Raw genomic sequence first — 22,803 nt, forward strand, 5'->3', positions numbered from 1 at the left:
TCCCTCTTTGACCACACCTTCCTTATTCTTTATCCCCGCCCCCTACCTCCATACTGCTAAGACCCTGTGACAACGGTTAATAGCTGCACTAATTGTTACAGCAAATCCATACCACCTATAGTAACCCCAGCAAGCTACACCCATGTAGCTCTTCAGGCAAATGGGAAAAAGTTACCTACGCTTAGAAAAATGTATATACAAATCTATTTACAATAAATGAACTCATTTTCATGACATATATGCTATAGCAGTTTGAGATATTTGCATATCCTGTACTTTTCTGGCATCTGCAATGAGTAGATACATTTAATGCTATTACATTTATACTAACCTCAGACTTTCAAATAACTTAGTAAACAAAATATTAAAGACATCTTTCATTTCGCCAATTCTCCTCAAAGGAGGACAATTCTGTTCACCCAAACTTCTATACACCCACAAGTGGGAAAAGCATATCTAAACCCAATCCTTCTGTGACGCGCTCCAAGACAAATCACAAACAAGTATGGCTTCAAATCTCGTGCTCAGTTTCAACTGCAAAACCAGGCTAGCAGTCCTGCATCACAGGACACGTGTGCCTCACACTTGAGATAATGAACAACGTCCAGGCTTAAACAAGCACTAAGGATGTATTTGCTGTTACCACCTTTCCACTTCTGTGGCTATCCCACTGCAGTTCTACCCATTAAGCCCAAAGGGAAACTGCGCAATTCCTTTCACCTGGCAACCCTCAAAGGAGACTGGCGAGATGCAGGCCACCAGGGCAGGAAAAATCCAGAACCATAAGGGTCCTGCATGTACATCTTCTGAAACGCATACGTTTCTAGCAGGGTGGCATGTCACACCTTTCCTTCCCACCTGAGGAGACCCCTTGTACAAGAGGTAACATGTGTGACAAGGACTACAGCGCCCAGGTTCTGGGGCCAGATCTGCTTCTAACTGGCTGTGTCATTTGGCACCAGCCCAACCACCTCTGTGAGTGCCTGCCTCTCTACGTGTAAAATGCGCACACTGGGCTGGACGGATGTGTCAGTCTCTCCCCTCACAAATAGCAATTCAGAGCCCACAGGCTGCTGGGCTTCTCCTAGATTAGAGGCTCACTCACAACCGTGTCTGGATGAGGAACAGGACAGATGACAACTTTCTAAACCAGGATACGGGGATGTGAGGTGTTTTTAGCACTTGACAAAGTAAAATGTGAAATTATCGTGGGCCAAATAATTTTAAAAGTGAGAAATTAAAAGGCAGACCAAGCAGCAGCTGAAAAGGATGGCTGAAACACTTGTATAGCAGAAAAGGACCAGAGCATAACTAGCAGACCAATCATGAAAATTACACAAAAGGACTACTTTTAAACATTTAAAAAATTATAACACACAACACAAAAATGCAAATTTGAGATTAGAATCTAGACTCACTGTGGGATAACAGTATCCTACTCGAGGGTGGCTGGCAGAGGGAAATTGGAGATTTCATACCCTTGATACTTTAAGTTTGAAACCATGTGAAGCTAGAAACTAGTCAATTTAAAGAATTAAAAAAACACTTTCTCCATAATGGAAAAAAAACCTGAACACCTGAATCATTATCCTTAATCCCTTCCCCCATAGCAGCCATCCTGGAAAGACCTAAATAAGCATGGCTCAAGCTTCTGACTCCAAAAAGAGCTGGGGGCCATGGGTGGGATTCCTTCTTTGAGCCACATAAGACTCAGTGCCAACTTGATAAACTCCATTATGACTCATGAGTTTCAAAACCCAACCCAGCAGCTAAGCAGCTGTAGGAATAGCAAAGGTGTAGTTAACTCTAAATTCAGCTGATCAAGAGTCCTCCTGTGGCTGAGGCTTTTAGAGACAGTGGTGATCCCCTCCACCCTGAACCAGCTGGAATTAACTGCATTTTGAGAAGATTTTAAGTGGGACACTTGAAAACTGGAACATGTTTACAGAAAAACTGTCAGCACTGGGGGAGGGCTCTAAGCCACTTGCTAGGGGAGTAAAGAGAGAGCTAGAGATGTTGGGCTCAGGAAAAAGCCTGCTTTTCAAACTAGAAGGGCTGTCTGAAAGGAGAGAGGGTACTCTTGTTCTACACAGCGGTGGAGTCGAACCAAGCCCACAGGATGGAGTCTAGAAGGTCCTGCATTTCAGTTCAACCTAAGATGTGACTTGGGCTCTGCCAGAGCTAACATGTCCTGAAATTAAGAGTTCTACACAGCCTGGGCAGTGACAAGGAGTGTAAGGCTGGGGAGGAGGAGAGTGGAGAATATGGGAACTATGAAAGCTGCTAGATGAATGCTTGAGTTTCTTCTAAACTTGGAGAAGGCAGAGATGTACAAAATGGCTTAAAAAAATGGAAATGAAAGCCAACCAGAAGGAAGAGCTTACCAAGTGGGAGAACAATGCTTAAAACTTGAGGTGAGCAAATCCCCAAAACAAAAAACCAAGCCCCTCTTCTAAAAAGGATTCAAAGACTAGATCTAGCATAAGTATACCAAGAACAAAGGATTAGTAATAACAAAGCACGAAAAAATGTCAAATTCAATTTTTCTTTTGGTGATTCATGACCACGACCATATTAAAGGCTTAGACATCAGATTTCTTTCATGGAAAAATAAACCGAGGATGACAGGAAGTTTTTAGCATATGATTAACCACTAAGTTTCCCTTCACTACCATCTGGGAAATGGCAAGCAAGAGTATAGTGGGTTCTGGGACAAGTTATTGATGGGTCTCACCAAAAAAATGGGTTCAGACCTTACATTTTATACCCTCTTTCCTGCCTCAGATCCTTTGCATATGCCTGTTGCCTGTGCCTGGCTGCAGAGTGTGTATAATCCCATTTTTGTTAAGAGCTAGGGGGAAAAAAAGTATTTCTGTATACATGTAATAGTCACGGATGTGCATGTACTAAACTGTTAGCACTCATTACTTCAAGAGAGTCGGCCTGGGGCAGGGCAGTAGTAAAATACTATTTCTGTGTAGGTCTCTTTTCTGTGCCACATGTGAGGGTGTTCTTTTTTTTAAAAAACAATATAAGAAAAGGAAAAGGGAATGACACCCACAGCCACTGCTGTGAAGTAACTAGAAGCCTACAAACCCCTGAGTCTTCTGGTGCCAGTCAGCATGGATGAGGTTGGAGGTGTGGATGACAACCCGGAGGCCTTCTTCGTACAGCAGGAACATCATTTTCCTTTAAGAACAGAGAAGAGACCAAAAGCATTAACACCACTTTTAAAATATGTACTATTTTTCCAGTGCAAATATCACAGCTAAAGGAGTTCTTAGACCCTTCTAATACTCAAACATTTATAATCTTCATTTCTTCTACACATTATTAAAATCAAAGTCTATTTCAGTGACAGGCAGAAAACCACCTTCCAAAATGCTGAGTATCGGTAAGTGAACGTTTGCCTCATCCTGCCCACGTTCCCAGCCTGACACTCCGAGCCCTTACCCTTATCCATTATCTGCTACTATTCCGGACTATGGAAAGCTTCCTGTCCAGTGTTTTTCAAAGTATGGTCACAACCTTCTGCTACATCATGGCTAGCATTTTTTTTAAGAAGTTGCAATAATGGGGCGCCTGGGTGGCTTAGTCAGTTAAGCATCTGACTCTTGATTTTGGCTCAGGTCATGATCTCAGGGTCGTTAGGATCGAGCCCCACATTGGGCTCTGTGCTCAACAGAGAGTCTGCTTAAGATTCTATCTCCTTCTGCCCCTCCTGCTTACGCTCTCTAAAATAAATGTATCTTCAAAAAATTGTAATCAAGTTAGAAACTGAAAAATATATTGTAGATACTTAAATAACTGGTTTTAGCACATGAGTGTGGACACGTGTAGCAGACTAAAATGTACACTGTATTTTTTAATGTGAGCTGCGGCTTAGAAAAGTTTGGAAATGCCTCACTATCCTAAGACTGATCTTTTCTCATACCCCACAAATGCCATACTCATCACCAATGCATTTCTGGCCTTGAAATAAATCTTTCCTTTTCTTCATTTACTCAAATCAGACCCAGTTGAATCCTCCCTTTGCCACGGGCCTTCCTTCCCCAGGCCTCTGGTCATCAGAGTTCTCATATTTTAATTCTAGCGAGAGAAGGAAGAGGATACAAACAAGAGCTTTCTCCTTGAAGCCAGAAGACCTGTTCCAGTCATCAGTTGGAGGCCATAGGACCCTAAGGAAGTCACTCAGTGTCCCTCAGTTTCTCATTTACAAAACGAAGGGTAAACAACCCCTTCCCTGCTGCAGAGGGTTGTGAGAAGGAAATGTAACATGCGTTCGTGAAACAAACTCTCACATGTGTGCACTTCCAGGACTCCTTCAGTGTCTTGCTTCATTTTTTTCATCTACTACTGGAGGGCTTTTGGCCTCCCAATTGTTTCCTAATTATTTCAGGAATCTAAGTTCTCTCCCTGTAACTAGAGATTCCCTCCTCAAGGCAGTCACTCTGCCTTATTTCCACTGGGGCCAAAATGCTACTTAATACCTGCTGATGTCAGTTCACACATGGGGGGCAAAATGAACCACTGGTTCTCTCCAAACCAACAATACCGTGAATAGTATTTGGACAGGATGAGGTTAACACAAAAAGATAATGCAAAGAATAGAGAATGAGATATTCAGCTCTTGCCAAAATGAGAAGTTAACCGAAGCCGGCAAACAGTAAGTTAATGCAAAGCTGGAGAAGTGACAGCTGCTGAACCCATCTTTTCTCCATTTATGAAACGTGCTCCCTGAAATCTGGGCAGATTTACACAAACAGTTGCCAAATTAGCAGCTGCCTGTAATTAAGAATAAGGCCAGTTATGAATTCAAGATGTAAGTTTCACAAATATTTCCATTAATCAAGGCATCAATTATCAGGAAAATCATGTACTGCTGTCAGTGAATCCTACCCAACAGAACTGGGAGCTATTCTAAGGAGAGCCATCATCTCAGACAAAATGGCATGAGCTAATAAAAATCACAATTAAAAATGGATAAAGGATAAGAAAGGAGGTCTCCCTTGAAGAAACGCTGCCCTCCCTATCACCTGTTAAGTTGTGGGGGCAGCAAAAGGGATTATTTCCCAATCTGGAGCTACTCGTGTAAAGGGGGGAGAACACAAAGGTCTGCGGAGCACCTACGCGCCAGGCACGCCAGCAGCTCTCCAGAACAGCAACACACCAAATCCCCACAGCAATCCAGGAGGCGTTAAAAGTCGCATTCTACAACTGCAGAATCTACGGCTGGGTAGGCAATGGGAATGATCAAGGTTCCCGAATGAGCCAGGAGAGCTTGTCTGGACCACACGGGCTGGGATCTTTCTCTCACTGCGCAGTTTCCACAGGGAAGAATGGGGCCAAGGACACTTCACACAACTGGCGTGTGAGTGGGTGGACGGGCAGACAATGTGGTCTGGGGGAGATGAAGGACTAAGTCATGTGTGCTGGGAGGCCGGCTACAGAAGCAAGCAGAAAGGGGTGCCTTGACCACCCTGCAGTCTGCCACTGGTTCCCAGTTAGACATTCCCATTTGGCAGCTTTGGCTTCCTTCCTTCCCCGCTGTTGATTATCAGGGCCAGAAGTACTTTTGCTCCCAGCTCTGGGAGACACTGAAAAGCTTCAGAATTCTAAAGCAGTAGGTGACAGGCCCTGGGACTGCATGGCATCCTACGGAGACATGGATAAAGCATGTTTATTGTACCTAACAGGGATGATGATGATGGGGGCTACATCTTGGTGGTCTTTGGATGCTCTATGCACAGTACATGGTCAATGCATGCTTGCTAAACTGAATGTCAAAGACTATTCCCTATTTACTGCAGTAGCTACACTCTCAAGTTGGGGAGGCACGTGACACACCAGGACCAGGAGCTGGAAGGCTTCCTCCTTTTTCTAACTTTTTCTAACTCCTATAATTTCACCTCTCTCACCCAAACACTAAGAACTATTAAGTCTCAAAACACTAGAACTGTGTCTTAATATTTAATGAATTCTTTAAAAAAATTTTTTTAAATGAGCAACCGAGTAACTTCGAGACATGAATTTAATCTCCTACAAGATACTGGCATTTTAACAAAATGTGAACTACACAGACTATGTGGCTGGGAAGGACTCTGTTGTAACTGCTTCCCTAGGCATTTACAACTCCAAGTGAGTAACTCTGCTGGGTTCAATCTGCTAAGTGTGTGTGTGTAATGGGGGTGAGGGGGAAGAGCAGACCAAAGGAAACTAGCTGTTTTAGCTGTAAACAAATGAGAATAAAAACTTAAATGAGTTCTAGTCCTATCTTCAACAGTAGCTAGAAGGTAACTGCTTATCTACTCAGGATCTCTATGTAATGAAAAGGAAGGACCAAATAATATGTTAAATAGCATAAAAAAAGGGATAGCCCCTCTGGATCAATCAAATGTCACTGTGCTAGATCCTGGCCAGGCCCAACACGTTCAGTCCCTCAGGACTTACAGTGTAACTGAAATGAAGATGGAAGACACAGGCTCTCCTATGTGCCAGCATGTAGCTGCAGCATGATTACGCCCAATGTGGACTGCGGGCTCAGAATGTATGGCTAGTGCAGGAAGCTGGCACTAAAGATCTAGCAAGTCATGTCCAGGGCCCAAATGGGGGGGGGGGGGCAGTATTTTAGAATCAGTAAGGTATTTATGCTAGGGGTCCAACTAAGGGCAGTGGGCTAGGATCCATTCAGTGCTATCCAGTGCTGGCAGAATGTCTACCTAGGACAGGTTGACTATTGCCATCCACCACCAGGCTCTCCTGTGATGCAGGGAGGGGAGTCTAAGATACCTATTCAGTCTATTCAAGGCTATTTTGTATCCTTTGCTGAAGTTAGCATCCTGTGACCTCAGTGCTACATAAAGAGTAATTTATACCTGAGCTAAATGCTTAAAGTTCACAACAATCCTCAAACCCTGTCCTGTTAGAGGCTACCATTTAGGGATGGTGGTAAACACTGCAACATTTACTCAAGGGGATCTGAGACCAGATAATGTAGGGTTGAAAGGCATCCTTTTATGAAATGGCTCAACTCTTCCTGCTCTGGTTCCTTTTTAAAACAGGCTGTATGCTTCAAACTGTATTTTGCCAAAGAAAGATGAACATATTTCCTTATTTCAAGTCACCATAACATCAAGAAAACAATGGCCACAGCAATACTCAGGACTAATATTCCTATGAGATCCCTTGTTGCCCTAGAGATGGACACCTGAAGGAATCTGCTTGCAATACCAACCCATTTACACCATTGGTCTCAAAGATGAGGCTTTGTCACATTCTTCTGACAAATCCTTTTTAGAGAAATGTGATTTATAAAAATATTGAAAGAGGGACAACCATATCTTATTCTTTTTCTCATTTATAGAACAATTATGTAAAAAGGCTCAAATAGCTTTAAGACTCATGGCAGCAGAATGGGAGTCAAACTGATCATTAGGTACGTGTCAGGTAGGCAGTAATAGTTTTTCCTGTCTGGTTTACAACATCTCAAAATTATTCTAAAAGGAACTTCTGAGAAGTCTTGAGCAGCGATAGGCATCAGCCTCTCAAGTTAACAACTTTGTAAAATAGTTTTTCTTTCTATCACAGCATGAGGCTGACCTAACAATATTCTATTTAATGCAACTCAGCATCTTAAGAGATCACCAGACTTTAAGGTAGTAGAATCCACAAGCACATGACCCACACGTACAGTCATCCATAACCATGGACCACACAACCACCAAATACTCCCCCCCAAGTAGGCTATAAGAAATGTCCTGAACAGAAAGAAAGCAGAAACCCCATCATGGATTCAGATTTTCATGTTGAGAGCCAGAATCCCAGGACTTTGTCTTAAGGTCATTAGTAAACAGTTCCACTGACTCTACTTTTTACTGACAGATTCTTTTCCCTAGCAAAACTGTCACCTGTGAGTTCCTTCAAAAGCACTTTTGGAGTCACCTCCTTGGCTCTACTAAAATCATACCCTCCCCCATCCCATAAAAATTTGCTTACGTGTGATGTGTTCCAAATGCAATATCCAACTTTGCCTAGGATGAAAAAGAAGTTGAGTCACTTATTTTTAACAAACCGAATATCCCTAGCTATTGAAAATTAAGTTAGAAAAGGTTCCGGTCAACTTTGTTTTGAATTGTTTTTACTGCCCTCTAGTGGACAAGCCCTGGACTGACACTACAACTTTTATAATCCTACCCAGTGAGGCTCATTAAGACTTTTTTCTGTTAGCCAGAATGATTTGATACATACTCCATTTTTAATTACAGTAATCAAAGCAAGAAGCCAGATTTCTCTAGTTGCCAAAAAACCAAATGAGACCCTATGCAAAAATGTGAAGATATCTGGCTTATACAGAAATTAACGTTATCAGAGTTTCTAGACCATATATTAAAAAAAATGTGGTAGCATACACTGATGTTAAAACAGAAGTTCTCTTATATTGACAACCTAGCAAGTGCTGAAAAGAAATAATGTATTCAATCTATTTTCCTATTACAAAATGATACCTTTACAAACAAACAGGAGTGGGTGAAGAGTTAAAATTATCTAATATCCAGTAGAGCAAGATCTTGGTTAAGCAGAATATGCCTGAAGATGTAAGCTATCAAAGAGTTAAACAGAAATGTCAAACCAGCTCAACAGTGAGGAATGCGGGTGTAGGGACACAAATCCCATCCTTACAACTCTGGGCCACTTCGAAAAATACTTAAGTCTCTATGGCTCATCTTTCTCTTTACAATGAGGGGATTCAGAGTTTTAGGAGCAAAGGAGACAATTACACGAACTGTCTAGAAAATAGGGCCTGCGTGGGGTAAGCACTCTACAAACAGAACCAAGTGCTACTATAATCAAGCTCCCCGCCCCAACAGGGCAGAGGGATGGAGCTGTTTGCTGGAGGCAGAAAGAGGCAATTGGAACATAGGGGAGTATGACACAGCCCATCTTGGGAATGCTCAGATAGGTGGCCCTGCTCACTACATTCTTAAGCTCAGTGTTTGGGGACACTCACAGACCAGAATTCATTTGTATGTTCTGGCCACACAAATGAAGAGAGATCAGGGAATAGTAGGTCTTTAAAATTACACAATTAGAATGAAAACTGCCTCTCTGTAAACTGATACTTAGCTCAGAAAAAGCAATGGTCAAGAGACTTGGCTTCTGAGTTTAGTTCTGCTATAAGCTGTTTGCTCTTAGGCAAGTCTAAGCACAAGGATATTAACTTGAATAGGTAATAGTTAATGGATGCTTTTTGGGCAAATGCACCAAATCCTTGGCACAAAAACCCAGTGAAAAAGACTATTAGCAATCCATCTTAAAGATAAACAAATTAGGCTTACAGAAGTGATGGGCCCAGAAGGACATAGTGGGTAGAGAACTTCAGAACCCAAGCAGTTTGAACCTTGACCACCACAAGGCCTCAATCTCTGGCCTCAGGTCCCACGTGTGCAAAATGGGAGCATATGCTGATTCTTTGACTAGTATGCCTCAGCTTCATCAAGTAACACTATGTTGCGCCCCCCCCCCAAAAAAAACCCCCAAGAATTCATTTTACAGACAAGATGTAACAATATTTCAACAGGTGAGGATGGGGCCACAAATCTATACTTCAGACTAGAAATGGGACCATCTGAAAATCTCTTCGCTCGAGGTAAAGATGACCATGCCCTCTAGTGGCTGGCCTGGAGCACACCACCAGACATGCCACACACTCGCCCTACTTTTTAGTACAAGGAGCTAGTATCTGAAAAAGACTATTTCCATTGATTTAATGACTGGTTTTTAGGATTCCTGTGCTATCTTCCACCCACAATTAGTCTTATGAGCATCATCCTACTGCAGTTAAACCTCTTCTTTTGGAAGCAAAAGCAAACCATGGGATTTTAGGCAACCGCCAAGCAGAGGCTTATCTATGTGTAGAAGGTGAGCCACAAACATGTTGGATAAGAGTGACTGTTTTAAAACTCCAACTATATCAAGTACTGCGGGTTAAATCATAGGAAAAATTTAAGACCGGTTTAAGGTTGATCGGACTGAGGTTTCTCCCTTTGAATCTTTAAAAATAACCACATATTCACAGATAACATTTTATAGTTGAAAGAATATCAAAATGAGTTGGAATTCTTACATCTTATTTGGACAGGGAGAAAAAAAAACACTAGAAAGAAAATGGAGAAAAATCATCTAGGTTCTGTGTAGTTCACTCTTGTCAATGCACTCCAAGAGTAGAAACCTGGAGGCCATCTCACTCTGGCAGGGAGAGAAAGGGGCTATGGAAGTATCTTACCGTGGCTGCTTGGAAATGAACTGCCCAGCCACTAAAACAGAAGGTCAGTGCGACACCAGCCACTTCACAGCCACCATCTCCACAGGAAGGAAATCCTTGCTTTTCTCTCCCCAGTGTGCCGGTTTCTTGCACGAAATGCCACACACAATATTCTCTTCAAGGTGGAATCAAAAGCAACCAGTGGTAACGGAGGTCTAAGACCCCCAGTGTACTTCCACGTATGGACCGAAGAGCATCAGGACAGAATTCCAGGACTTAACAAAAACCTGGGCAACAACTTTCTGGCCTTTTCTGCTCTGCTTTGGTCCCAGCAAACCAAGCAGATACACCTGTTACAAGACCACTTAACATCCCCCCATCAGGCGTGGATCATTTGCAGCTCAATTCACACAGGCAGTTTCCTAACAGGTTTGCTTTTAGTTTGTCCATCTCTCCAGTACAGACCTTGGCCGCAGTTCACGTGAAAAAGCTCAGAGGACTACGGGCCAAGGGGCAACAGCAGCTACTACCAGGCAGGTAAGCTGTCAAAATAAAAAGTTTTAAGCTGCACTCAGAAAGCAGCAGCCGCTGAATTGCATCCAGAAAACCTGGTTAGGTTCGAGAAGAACACTGACAAACTAGATGCAAACAGAGGAGTACTGGCAGGTTGGGGGAAGATAGGGATTCTTGTTACAAGCACAACTTAAGAAACCATGCTCACACCTGAAAGAAAACTAAGGCGGTACAATAGAGGACTTCACATACAAGCATCAGCCACATCCGAGATGAGATTTATTCTATGTGGCTCCAGAGAAGGGAAATCAGGACCCAAACATGAAAGGTAAAAGGAGACGGTGAGGATTTATTTTTTGTGTCAACTTGGCTAGGTCACAGTACCCAGACACCTGGTCAGGTAGCCATGAAGGTTATTTTTAGATGAGGTTGACATTTAAATTAGTAGACGGAGTAAAACAGATTACCCTTTGTTTGTGGACCTCATCCCGTCAGTTGAAGGCCTAAAGAAAAAAAGACCAACTCCCTCAAGGAAGAGGGAACTCAGTCTTCAGACTATCTTTGGACCTGAGCTACAGCACCTACTCTCTTCTGGGTCTCCAGCCCGCAGGCCTATCCTACAAAGTTTGGACTTGCCAGTCCCCACAATCATGTGAGCCAATTCTTTTCAAAGAAGTCTTTCTACACACACATACCCTATCGGTTATGTTTCTCTGGAGAACCTGACAAATACAGAGACATCAGGTCAACATAAAGAAAAATCCTTCCAACCACAAGGGCTACCCACACACAGATGGGCTCTCTCAGGAAACATTTAAGTCAAGGCTAGACAAGTATCCGTTGGTGATACTAAAGAAAGGATTCTTGCTCTAGGTGGGTGGATAGACTAAATGTCTAAATTTCTTTCCAACTCTCAGACTAAGCAGGATCTCAAACAGCAATAAGCAGCCTACCTGGCAAAGGGAAATGTTTTCATAAGGCTTGGCCTGGGCATGTAAGTGAGCCTTAGCTTCTCGTTTATCTCCATGCACAAGCAGGATTGGTTTCTTCCTGAAAACAGATCAGAAGTATTTAGAATACATCTTTTATAAAGCTGGACTCTTGACTAAAGAATGCTAGGTGTTTCCTTACCACCAGACAAGTGTTTCTGGCCTTTGTGGTCACGGAGTACAGAGCTAACACATAGCACTATTCAGTTAATCTCCACTAGCCAGTTACCTTTACAACAGGGTCATGTGGCCTGATCCCAAAGCTCTGTTGTGACCCAGAGAGGTTGTGACTCGAGGAAGTCCCTGAGTAACTATCTTCTTTGATCCAAAAGAACACATAGTTAGCTCTGTGTTCGTTTTCAGGTTCAGATTACAAGATAAACATTTATTGTTACCTAGTATGATGCTCTTTTTCTTTCCCTTTCTTTAGACCAAGCAAAGAGCATTTCCTCATCAGACCTAATATTCACTAAACTCCTACTGTGTGCTAGGTATGGCAGTAGTCCCCAAGATCCAAGGGTGAACAAGCCCAGGCCCACGGCATGATGCAGACTAACAGGTTGTTATATTTCAATGAAACAAGGCATTTTGTGGCTGAGTCCTGCTCAATGAAATATAAGCAGGTGTTGTGTAGAACTTCCAGGAGACTATTCAGAGGAAGCACAGCTGGGATGTGGCCCTTTTGTCCTTTCTCCTTCCTGCCATGTGGACCGCAGATCAGTGACCTGGAGCCCCGGGTGCCATGCACCAGGATGGTGGGACAGAAAGACAGAATGGGTGGACAAGTCCCTGAGAACCATAGTAACCCCCGATCCAGACCACAAATGTCTACCATCTGGACTTCTTAGGTTGGAGAAATCATTTTCTCTCATTTAAGCCAGTTATTTTTGTTTTTCTGTTACATATCGCTAAAACTAATCCTATGTGTTACCGGTCAAATACAAGCCTTTGTGTGTCAAAGCCACTTGGGAAATTTCAACAGCATTTTACCTACTATTAATAAAGTTTCTAGAATCTGAGGTCCTAAATGCACCAAGGACTTTGACAATCATTCTGTGGGTATATTCCTTTACCTTACTTGCTGTTAGGGGTTTTGCTAGGTGAATGTTAAAAACAGGACAGATGGCAGGGCACTGTACAATGCTATCTTTCTCTGGTCTACACTACCAACACCAGGCTGAGGAACTATAGAAGACAAGCTGAAAAATCCATCACCTCCATAATCTGGATAAGGGAAGCTCTAAGACCTCCCTTCACTAGCTCCTAAACCACAGGAAGAATCATTTGCAAAGATTCTTTGAACATGGGCACCTAGGCGGCTCAGTTAAGCGTCTGCCTTTGGCTCAGGTTGTGATCCTGGGGTCCTGGGATCAAGTCCTACATCAGGCTCCCTGCTCAGTGGGGAGTCTACTTCTCCTCTCCCTCTGCCTGCTGCTCTCCCGCTTATACGCTCATGCACAAATAAAACCTTAAAAAAAAATTCTTTGAACAGCACTGCTGTACTAAGTATGGCATGCTTACAGGTCTAGAAAGCAGGTAGCAATGATCTTTTCCTTCACATTAATATCAAAGTTGTCTTGGGGCGCCTGGGTGGCTCAGTCATTAAGCATCTGCCTTCGGCTCAGGTCATGGTCCCAGGGTTCTGGGATTGAGCCCCACATCGGGCTCCCTGCTCCACCGGAGGCCTGCTTCTCCCTCTCCCACTCCCCTGCTTGTGTTCCCTCTCTCACTGTGTCTCTGTCAAATAAATAAAATCTTAAAAAGAATATATCAAAGTTCTCTTTTTTTTTTTTTTTAAAGATTTGAGAGAGCGAGAATGAGAGAGAGAGAGTATACACGAGAGGCGGGAGGGTGAGAGGGGGAAGCAGACTCCCCACTGAGCAGGGAGCCCGATGCGGGACTTGATCCGGCAACTTCAGGATCATTACCTGAGCCGAAGGCAGTCGCTTAATCATCGAAGTTGTCTTTGGATTGCTTTGTCCTTATCTACTTCTGGAAACAGCAACAGAGGCAAATGCTAAAACCCGTATTAGGAATGCATGTGACTACTTAGACTAGATCAACAAATGCTGTTTTCCCTATATAACTAAGTTTGTAGGATTTCAATAGTTTCAAAAGAAATACTCGAGAAAGAGGAACAGCAGTTGCCTGAGAAACACTAATCTTGCATTTTAAAGCCCCATTACAGTTAGGATGTTATCAGACATCCTGTGGTACTCACCTGAACTCTGGTGGATACTGTTTTATGAGCCAGTCCACGTCAAAGCAGTAGTTAAACTAGATGGGGAAAGAAAAGGATGGAGTTATAGGATTCAGGCAAGCAATCTGTAAGAACAATTTGGTTACTGAATTGAAAGAAACTCTAGAGTAATGACAAACTCCAAATATTATTTATAAACCTGGACAGTTGCGCTGCAATACTCAAGCCTAAAATACATCTTGAAGGGAATTCCCGATTCAAGGAATCTAAATCACTGGAGTAGTGCATGAGAAAACAGGTTCTAAAGAAAGGATCCCGCAGGCTTCGGCAGTATTTGTATTTCTAAATAATCTTACTACATATTTCTAAGAGCCCTCTGATTAATTTAAATAAAAGGACTTACAAATTTATCCCTTTTCCCCTAGGTGATTATAAAAAAGACTTTTAGAAAAGAACATTTCCTTTCAGCCTAACTTATGAGCTAGCTTTGTGAACAGGCCTCCGGGATTGGACATTCACTAGGCGTAGAACAATTACATCTTGACTACAAGTTCTGCACTGAACTTATCCATGGGCTCCTCCCCATGCCCGGGTAATCCCTGGCCCTCCCCCTCCAATCTAGCTAAAAGAACACAAATTCACCCCATGTTCCATCTGGAGACTAGGATTCTGGAGGCCAAGCTGGACATAAAGCAAACAGATAGCTTTGCTTTCTTTGTGGATGTGCCCTGTTTTCTCACTATTTCCTCAAGAGCCTGGAGCATTAACATCATTCATCAACACAAGGGGACCAGCTCTATAAAGCAGGAGCAATCAAACACAAAGAACTACACATAACTTTTATTCACTTCTTTTCGGTAGGTGTAGGAAACCGTTTTCTAAATCGAATCAAACAACTTGGCCTTCACCTACCTGCCCATACCTTCCCAGGAGTTGTACTAGAATCCCAGATTAACTGGGTCCCAAAACGAAGTCCCTCAGGTTGGAATTCCCAACGTTGACTTCTTGGCCAGTCCTTGTAACCCAATCCAGAGCTAGAAGCTCCACTGATCGTGGCATCCTTATTCCATGCTAATGGCTGGATACTGTGGCCACAACTGTGGCTCCTGGTGCCAGCCTCCTGGAATGGGCCATCCTGGGGACCCTGTACAGGACTGAGATAGGTCCTCACGCCTATTTTCTTGTGGGGTTGTCCCTTTTCCCCCAAAGAAAAAAACCACCATAAACTCACCTGAGCTGAAGATACAAGTGTCCCAAAGAGAGGAGACAGAATATCTGAGAAGACAAAAAAAACCCATTTTATCTAATTCATCTTTTGTTAAAAATCATCTGGTAATAATCACAATTGACTTAGTCATTGACAATCAAAATTTGGCTGAGAAAACTGAAGGGACTACAAAGCTAGGCTTTAATGTTCCATAAAATTCAAGAGAAAATTTGAGCTATTTAATAATTATTACGTTTTAACAAAATACAACGTAAAACTAAAACCTCAATTTCAGAATTTGATGACTGGTCAATTTTAAAAACTGCCAGTAAGGACAATAAGGACATTTTTTTTTTTTTTATTAAAGATTTATTTGACAGAGAGCACACAAGCAGGGGGAGTAGAGGGAGATGGAGAAGCAGACTCCCTCCCAAAGGCAGACGTTAAGAGCACTTGTGCTCTTAACCATCAAACTGCCTGAGGATTAAGAGTAGGCTCCTTTGGGGCGCCTGGGTGGTTCAGTCCGTTAAGTGTCTGCTTTCAGCTCCAGTCGCGATCCTGGAGCCCTGGGATCGAGTCCTGCATTGGGCTCCCTGCTCAGTGGGGAGGCTGCTTCTCCCTCTCCCTCTGCCCCTCCCCCTGCTCGTACATGCACACACGCACACGAGCTGTCAAAAAAAAAAAAAGAATAGCCTCCTTTATTTGACCCATGCTTACTGAGTGCTTCTTCCAAATATTGAGCTACATGCTGGGGTACAAAAATTTTAAAAGAAGTTACCTTAAGGAAGCTCCTATATATATATATTTATAAATTTGACAGCGCTCACGCACGTGTGCACATAAACACAAGCAGGGGGGAGGAGCAAGGAAAGAGCAAGAAGCAGGCTCCCCGATGAGCAGGGAACCCGAAGCAGGACTTGATCCCAGGACCCTGGGATCATGGCCTGAGCCAAAGGCAGATGCCCAACCGACTAAGCCACCCAGGTGCCCAAGCTCCTACCTTTATGAGAGGTACACAAAAGGAATGTATTGCAGTTTCTTGACGGTATCCCCCTCTTTGGCCTCTGTTCGGCTTTGATAATTTGCTAGAATGCCTCACGGAACTCAGGAAAGCACTTGACTTACTAGATTACCAGTTTATTATAAGAGGATACAACTCAAACAGCCAGATGGGAGATGCAAAGAACAAGGTATGCGGGAAGGGGTGTGCACCTCCATGTGTTCATCACCCTGGAAGCTCTCAGGGTTTTTTACATGAGGCTTCATTACAAAGGCCATTAATGATTAACAACCTCCAGCCCCTTTCCCCCTCCTTGGAGGTGTGGGGGTGGGACTGAAAGTCCCAGCTTTAATGACACAATTGGGTCCCCCTGGCAATCAGTCCTCCATTCTCAAGGGCTTTCCAAAAGCCACTTTATTAACAAACCCAGGTATGACTGAAAGGGGCTTGTTATGAACACAATTTTTTAAAGATTTTATTCATTTGTCAGAAAGAACAAGCAGGGAGAGTGGCAGGAAGAGGGAGAGGGAGAAGCAGGCTCCCTGCTGAGCAGGGAGCGAGCAAGACATAGGGCTTGATCCCAGGACCCTGGGATCATGACCTGAGCCCAAGGCAGACGCTTAACCAACTGAGCCACCCAGGCACCCCAGAAAATATTCTTTTGACCTTCATTACTTTAGGGCTCTTACAGGAGCTTGGGACAAAAACCAACCAGGAATGAAGACCAAATACATATACATCATAATATCACACAGATGCACCCTGAGGAATAAGCAAAGCAACCGAAGACTATCTTTGGATTCGGAACTGAAATACCTATTTGCTTGCTAGTGTTTTTTGCTTCTTCACCCGGAACAAAAACCTGGCTACCAAGCAGTGGTTCTCAGTCCTGATTGGGCTTTAGTGATGGGGTTTTGGAATATAGGTGAAGTCAGGTGGGGTGAGGTTTGGAGCCAAGGGCCAAAAAAGAATTCTTGAGATGTCTCTGGTGCAAAAAGGTGGTTTTATCTAAGCACGAGGACAGGACCCGTGGGCAGAAGGAGCTGCACCGGGGTTGTGAGGTGTGGCTGATTATATAGCTGAGAGTTGGGGAAGGTAAGGAAAAGGGAGATTTCAAAAGGATTTTTGTCTGTTAAAGAAGACTCACAGGATACTGGAGGTCTTGCCATTGCCAAGTGAAGCTTGGTTTTCCTTCTAGTAAAGCATTAACAGTAAGATAATTGGGAGCTTCCTGAAGGAACATTACACTTTGCCCACTCCAAGTATCTGTCAATAGGCTGCTGGTCGTAAGGGCATTTAATTGTATCTACATTTCCTTCCGGAAGCTAGGCCATTGATAGAAATTCACAAGAACAAAGCATTTCTAAGACTTTTGTAAACTGAGGGAGACTCATGTTTTGCAGGACTTTAATCTCTATAAATTAACTGTTTTTCCTTCAGGGCAGCCAGGAGTGCCTGAGGAATGTCACATATATCCCATGGGGTGGGGGGGGGATTGTGGGGTGTCAGCTCCTGCCTGTCCTCAGCTGGTCTTCTGCTCCCTCATTAGAATCCCCGGAAAAGCTTCTTAAAACAGACTGCAGGGCCCTGCTCCCAGAGTTTGATTCAGTGAACCTGGGTGGAGCCCCAAATCTGCATCAACAAGTTTTAGGTGATGGTACTGCTGTCAGATATCTATTTCATTAAAGTTTAAGCTTTAAAAGTTAGCCTGGGTGGCTCAGTGGGTTAAGCGACTGCCTTCGGCTCAGGTCATGATCCTGGAGTCCCGGGATCGAGTCCCACATCGGGCTCCCTGCTCAGCAGGGAGTCTGCTTCTCCCTCTGACCCTCTTCTCTCTCATGCTCTCTATCTCTCATTCTCTCTCTCAAATAAATAAATAAAATCTTTAAAAAAAAAAAAGTTAGCACGATGTTTAAAATTGTCTAAGTATTCCAACTGGTAGATCTACAGGACTGAGAAACACTCTGATTCCCTAAGTAAACAGCTTGCTGTCAAACACATAATTTGTTGGTCAAACTGATAGTTTTCCTCAGGGTAGTTAAGACTTCGAAGGGTTCTTGGAGATCGTTCTAGGTTACCCTCCTTGTTTTGCCAAGGGGACCTTCTCAAGTGCCGTTTGACAGCTCCCAGACATGCAGCATCCACTTACCCTTGATGTGGAGGGCTCCAGCGTTATACTTTGCCTTAATTCCAGAGACTCTAGTGAGGTAAAATTGGAAGGGGTTCCCTTTTTCCAACATATCCCAAATATCTTGGCCTTCCCCTGAGGTCTCATACTCCTCTTCCTCCTCTTTTAGTCCATGGTGGGCAGGAGAGCCATTATTTCCAGTTCTTTGGGTGACACTGTCTTTGGGAAAAGAGATGCCGCTCTCTTCTTTGACCACCATGTTCTTAGCCTGCTTCTGCTGTGTTCCTGGTTGCAGTTCATCATCACTGCTAGAGAGACACCAACCCAGGTCTTCCTGGGAACCACTCTTCTGCTTTTTGGGAGGTGAAGCTTGTGAATCTGTGCTGAATTTTACAGGTGATAATTTCCTTTTATGGGCAGCTTTCCTAGCCTCAGAACAGGTGTATCTTGGTTCATTTGCTGCTCCCTGCCCAGCATGAGGGAGGGAAGAGGTAGATGGCTTGTCTAGTTTTGGCTTTTCCTCCTCACTTTCATCACTACTGGATATTGTCCACTTCCCATAATCACCTTCCTGAGACATAGTTCTGGAAATGAAAGACAAATATTGTTATTTCCATTCACTAGGAAACTGGCAAACTGTTGCTCTCAAATTCCCTCAGTAAGAGTTTCTGCAACACACACAGCACACCTGACGCTTACCAGATGCTGAGCTACGTAATGAACGTCAGCTGTTTTGCAGGTGTTCAGAGGCACATTCCCAGAATCTTCCACAGGAATCTGGCAAATAAAGTGACAGCAAAAATCCTAGTTACCTTCTTTCAACCCAGATCTTGTTCTTAGAGGCCTGAGGAAAGAGTTGGGGCCAAACTCCAAAATGAAAATATTCGCTCTTGACGCTGAATCTTCTAACAGGTGCTTGGGGTTAAGATAATTTAAGGAATTTCAAGAACTATAACTACTCAAATTTTTGAGGTCAAATTGGAGTTTACAAATCTACCCTTCACCCAAGCATGAGAGCCCACAGGACTTTAGCGATTCTTTATTTCACCAAAGATAAGCTATTTACCATAAGGCTTAACAAAATCCTCAAGAGTGTCAAACGCTCAATTCTGTATATACATTATCTAGATCTGCTGCCATGAGGACCCAACTACCTTAATGGCCCTGTCCTAAATCAAACTACTAAAACCTGCAGAGAACTTGCACTGAAGCATAACACTTGTTTTCTAGAACAGTCAAGCTTCTATTTAAGAAACTAGATGAAGTACTTTCGGTTTTGTTACCTACAAAATCCCACCAATTCAAGTGCCAAGGCCAAGTACATTTTTCAGATAGCTAAGGAACAGTTTCTTACTATGATTAAAAAAAAAAAATCACTCCCATCAGGCTCCCTGCTCAGCGGGAAGCCTGCTTCTTCCTCTCCCACTTCTCTGCTTGTGTTCCTTCTCTCGCTGAGTCTCTGTCAAATAAATAAAATCTTAAATTTATAAAAATAAAATTTTCATACAAGACCCAGAGAAAAATTTAACCCGAGAGTCTGTGCTCAAATTATTGTCAAAGTTTTGTTCTTTTAAAGAAATTGAGGACACAAGTTTGGTATACCAAGATTGACTGTAGAACTCTGTTCACAGGACCCCCTCCCCCCCCAAAAGGCTTGATTCCACACCAAAAGATTTGCAAATGAATACACTTTGAGGTTTCAAGCTAGAAAGGTTTTGTTTTGTTTTTTTAAGTAGGCTGATCAAATGTTGCATGCTCTACTGAATGAGCCAGCCAGTTGCTGGCCAAGTTAAAAAAAAAAAAAAAAAAAAAACTTAAGGTATCTATCACATTTCACAATTTCTCACTTTTTCAATTCATGACCAGTCAAGTTAGATCACGTTTCTCCTGTAAGTTACCTATTTCAAGATTTTTTTTTTTTAAAACTGAGTGCATTTAGACAATAATTTGACCTGTTCTTCTCGGCTCAGGATCCCTATTAACCTCACTTGGCATGTATACTGTTTTACGAAGCTTTTAGGGACTACAGAGATGGATGGGGCTTCTTTCTTCCGTACTAGTTGCCCTAGACTTTGTCTCTTTTTCTAAGTGTTCTGTCCAGTCCACTTCTAAGAGTTGTTAGAACTCAGTAGGCTTTTCCCCCAAGTCGTTTCTAATCTGCTAAGGGTTAAGAAAGAAGCTTGTTATAACTGTATTATCGTTAACAGGATACAAGAACTAGGTTTTCATGAAATATTTAGACAGACTTAGTACTTGACATATTTGAAGAGTTCAGGTTTTTTAAGTTTTCTAAACTTACATTCCTCTTGTGTTCTAGACTCTTGGAGGCTGCTGGCAAGAGGTATTTAAGCCATCACAATTCACTGTGAATTAAAGGAACTTTGAAGGAATGATTTTGATGGCTACAGTTTTGTGACTTCAAAAAAGTTATCTCAGAATAGAAACACCTTAGGGAAAAAACCTGTTAGCTCTAGCTTTCAAAGACTTCTCAAATAGCAGTAAAGCCAGGCACTTAGTAAAAGAATCAATTAAGAGTTCCCAGGCTGTTCTTTATAGATTCCTTCCCCATTCTAAAACAGAATTTTTAGGTGGAAAGGGTTCAGCTTCCAGCATAAGAAAAGCTGTATGCAGACACCTTACAGGCTACCACCATTCCTCTCTCAGATGAATTACATCTCAATAAAACAGAATTTAAAAGTCCTGAAAACTCTAAGGAAGATATTCATCTTTAGCGACTCAGCTATTTAGAGTAATTCTAAGATTTCCAAGTTTTATTACCTACATTTTCTAGAACCACACATGCATGGGAAGGAGAAAGACCATTCATTCCCTTGAAAGTAGGACAAGTTGGTAAAAAAAAACCCAAAACTTTTGAAAAAGACATTTCCTCGAGGAAAAAAATGCTTTTGTCTGCTGTAGACACAGCTTAAGTTTTGGATCTGCTCAAACTTAAATATGCTGGGTTATTTACTAAAGGCAAAATACCTTTGAAAGAAAAACATCATCATTACATTCAGCAGGTTACCAAGCTCTTTATGGTATCAGGGCTGTTAGCCTGAAGAGGAGTGGTTGAAACGCCAAGATCAGGAACTGACTTCCTGTGGAGAACTCCCCGGTTCCAGTATTCGAATTTTACTTCTCCGCCACACAAGCATATGCAGAGTGCTTTTGTAGTCAAGTCACAGTGTTAAAGATGGAACTCAAGAGCATTCCGTTCAATTGTTTGTCTTCCCTGGGCAGCACCTGGCACCCCACAGGTCTAACATCCCATTCTGAGTAAGTAGTGACGCTGAAATTCTACGATCACAATACGGACGGGCCAATTCTGAGCAGGTCTGCCCAGAGCAGTGTTTTCCGAAGCGGAGGTGGCTGGGACCGAACGTTAATGTGTTATTAACCCTGGAAGTACCATCCTTTTCCCTTCCAATCCGTTTAAATTAAGGAGACAGTCGCAGTGTTGCAGAAAGGCCTCAAGAAACTTTGGGCTCTTCTGCAGGCACCAGTAACACTTTTTTAAATCAAAGTATCTTGCGGCTCTATTTTATTTCCAACAAAATAAAGTTTTAAAGACCATCTTTATGTAAAAGCGGGTTCAAATAAAAACATCAAGTAAACAATGGTAGAGGTATTAAAAGCGAGACAAAAACCAGGAAGGAGAAAGGCAAATGACTGAAATTTGGCAAACTACATGAACCTATATTGCCAAGGAGGATGGAAATAAAGAAATTCTCCCACCTCGCATCAAGTCTATACTGAGTCCCGCGAATGACTGGCTCCGCGTACAAGGCAACCTGGCCCAGAACGGTTCAGCGTCTGGCACAAGGTAGGCGCCCGACGGCGCGCCAGCATCACTGCCTGCCGCTACCGCCCACCTGCCGCGCCCAGAAGCCGGAGTAAAAACCCCAGCGCGGGGAGCCCTCGCACCCACGCCCCCGGCCGCCCTCGGCTCGCCGCGACGCCTGCCGCTCGCGCCCGACAGATTCTATGAGGCCCACACGGGGACCTTCCCCAGCGTTTTTACCCGAGACCCCGCTTCCCTCAGATTCCACCTCCAGTCCCACCGGGCCTCAGAATTCACGGGACCCGAGGGGCCTAGGCCGGAAGGAGCAGGGTCTCCCCGGCCAGGGTACCGCAGCCGCCGGACACGAACCTGAAACTTCCAGAGCCGGCAAAAGCCGAACTCGCCCCTAAAACTCCCACAACCCACAGGTTCGCGCTCCGTCTTCCGCCGCCCGCGCCTGCGCGCAATTTAAACCCTCCCGGCCGGGGCGCGCACCCCCGTGGCCCAGCCCCTTCCCTTTCCGGGACGCCCAGCGCTGGGTCCTAAAGACCGTCGGATCCTGAGGGGCTGCTGGGCGCTCCGGCAGGAATGTGTGGTCCTAGCAACCTCCAGCTCTCGGCTCACCCCCTGACCGCTTCTCCTAAAAGGGGGAGAGGGAAAATTAAGTGTTCTCTCTCTCCTCCCTTAGTTAATGGGCGAAACTCATCCCCTTTGCAGGGAGTGT

At 43.5% G+C, this 22,803-nt stretch overlaps 1 protein-coding gene across 5 annotated transcripts in view; it reads right to left on the bottom strand.

Moving 5' to 3' along the window:
• Window positions 1-22,537, bottom strand: part of TDP1 (tyrosyl-DNA phosphodiesterase 1) — a 92,427-nt gene extending 69,890 nt beyond the window's left edge. For 2 of the 5 annotated variants that reach the window (XR_003515756.1, XM_027570772.1), the window contains exons 1-8: window positions 22,449-22,537; window positions 18,998-19,075; window positions 18,320-18,882; window positions 15,195-15,238; window positions 13,985-14,040; window positions 11,728-11,824; window positions 7,996-8,030; window positions 3,097-3,189 (exon numbers count right to left, since the gene is read on the bottom strand). Coding sequence is in view for 4 of the 5 variants with exons in the window: in XM_027570772.1 (XP_027426573.1) it covers window positions 3,097-3,189; window positions 7,996-8,030; window positions 11,728-11,824; window positions 13,985-14,040; window positions 15,195-15,238; window positions 18,320-18,878 (884 nt within the window). In the remaining variant the exon portion in view is untranslated. The other 3 variants (XM_027570774.1, XM_027570773.1, XM_027570775.1) reach the window with 3 other exon arrangements.
• Between the last annotated feature and the right edge of the window lie 266 nt (window positions 22,538-22,803).

The sequence above is a fragment of the Zalophus californianus genome, chromosome 6 (genome assembly GCF_009762305.2).
Source record: "Zalophus californianus isolate mZalCal1 chromosome 6, mZalCal1.pri.v2, whole genome shotgun sequence".
Lineage (NCBI taxonomy): Eukaryota > Metazoa > Chordata > Mammalia > Carnivora > Otariidae > Zalophus > Zalophus californianus.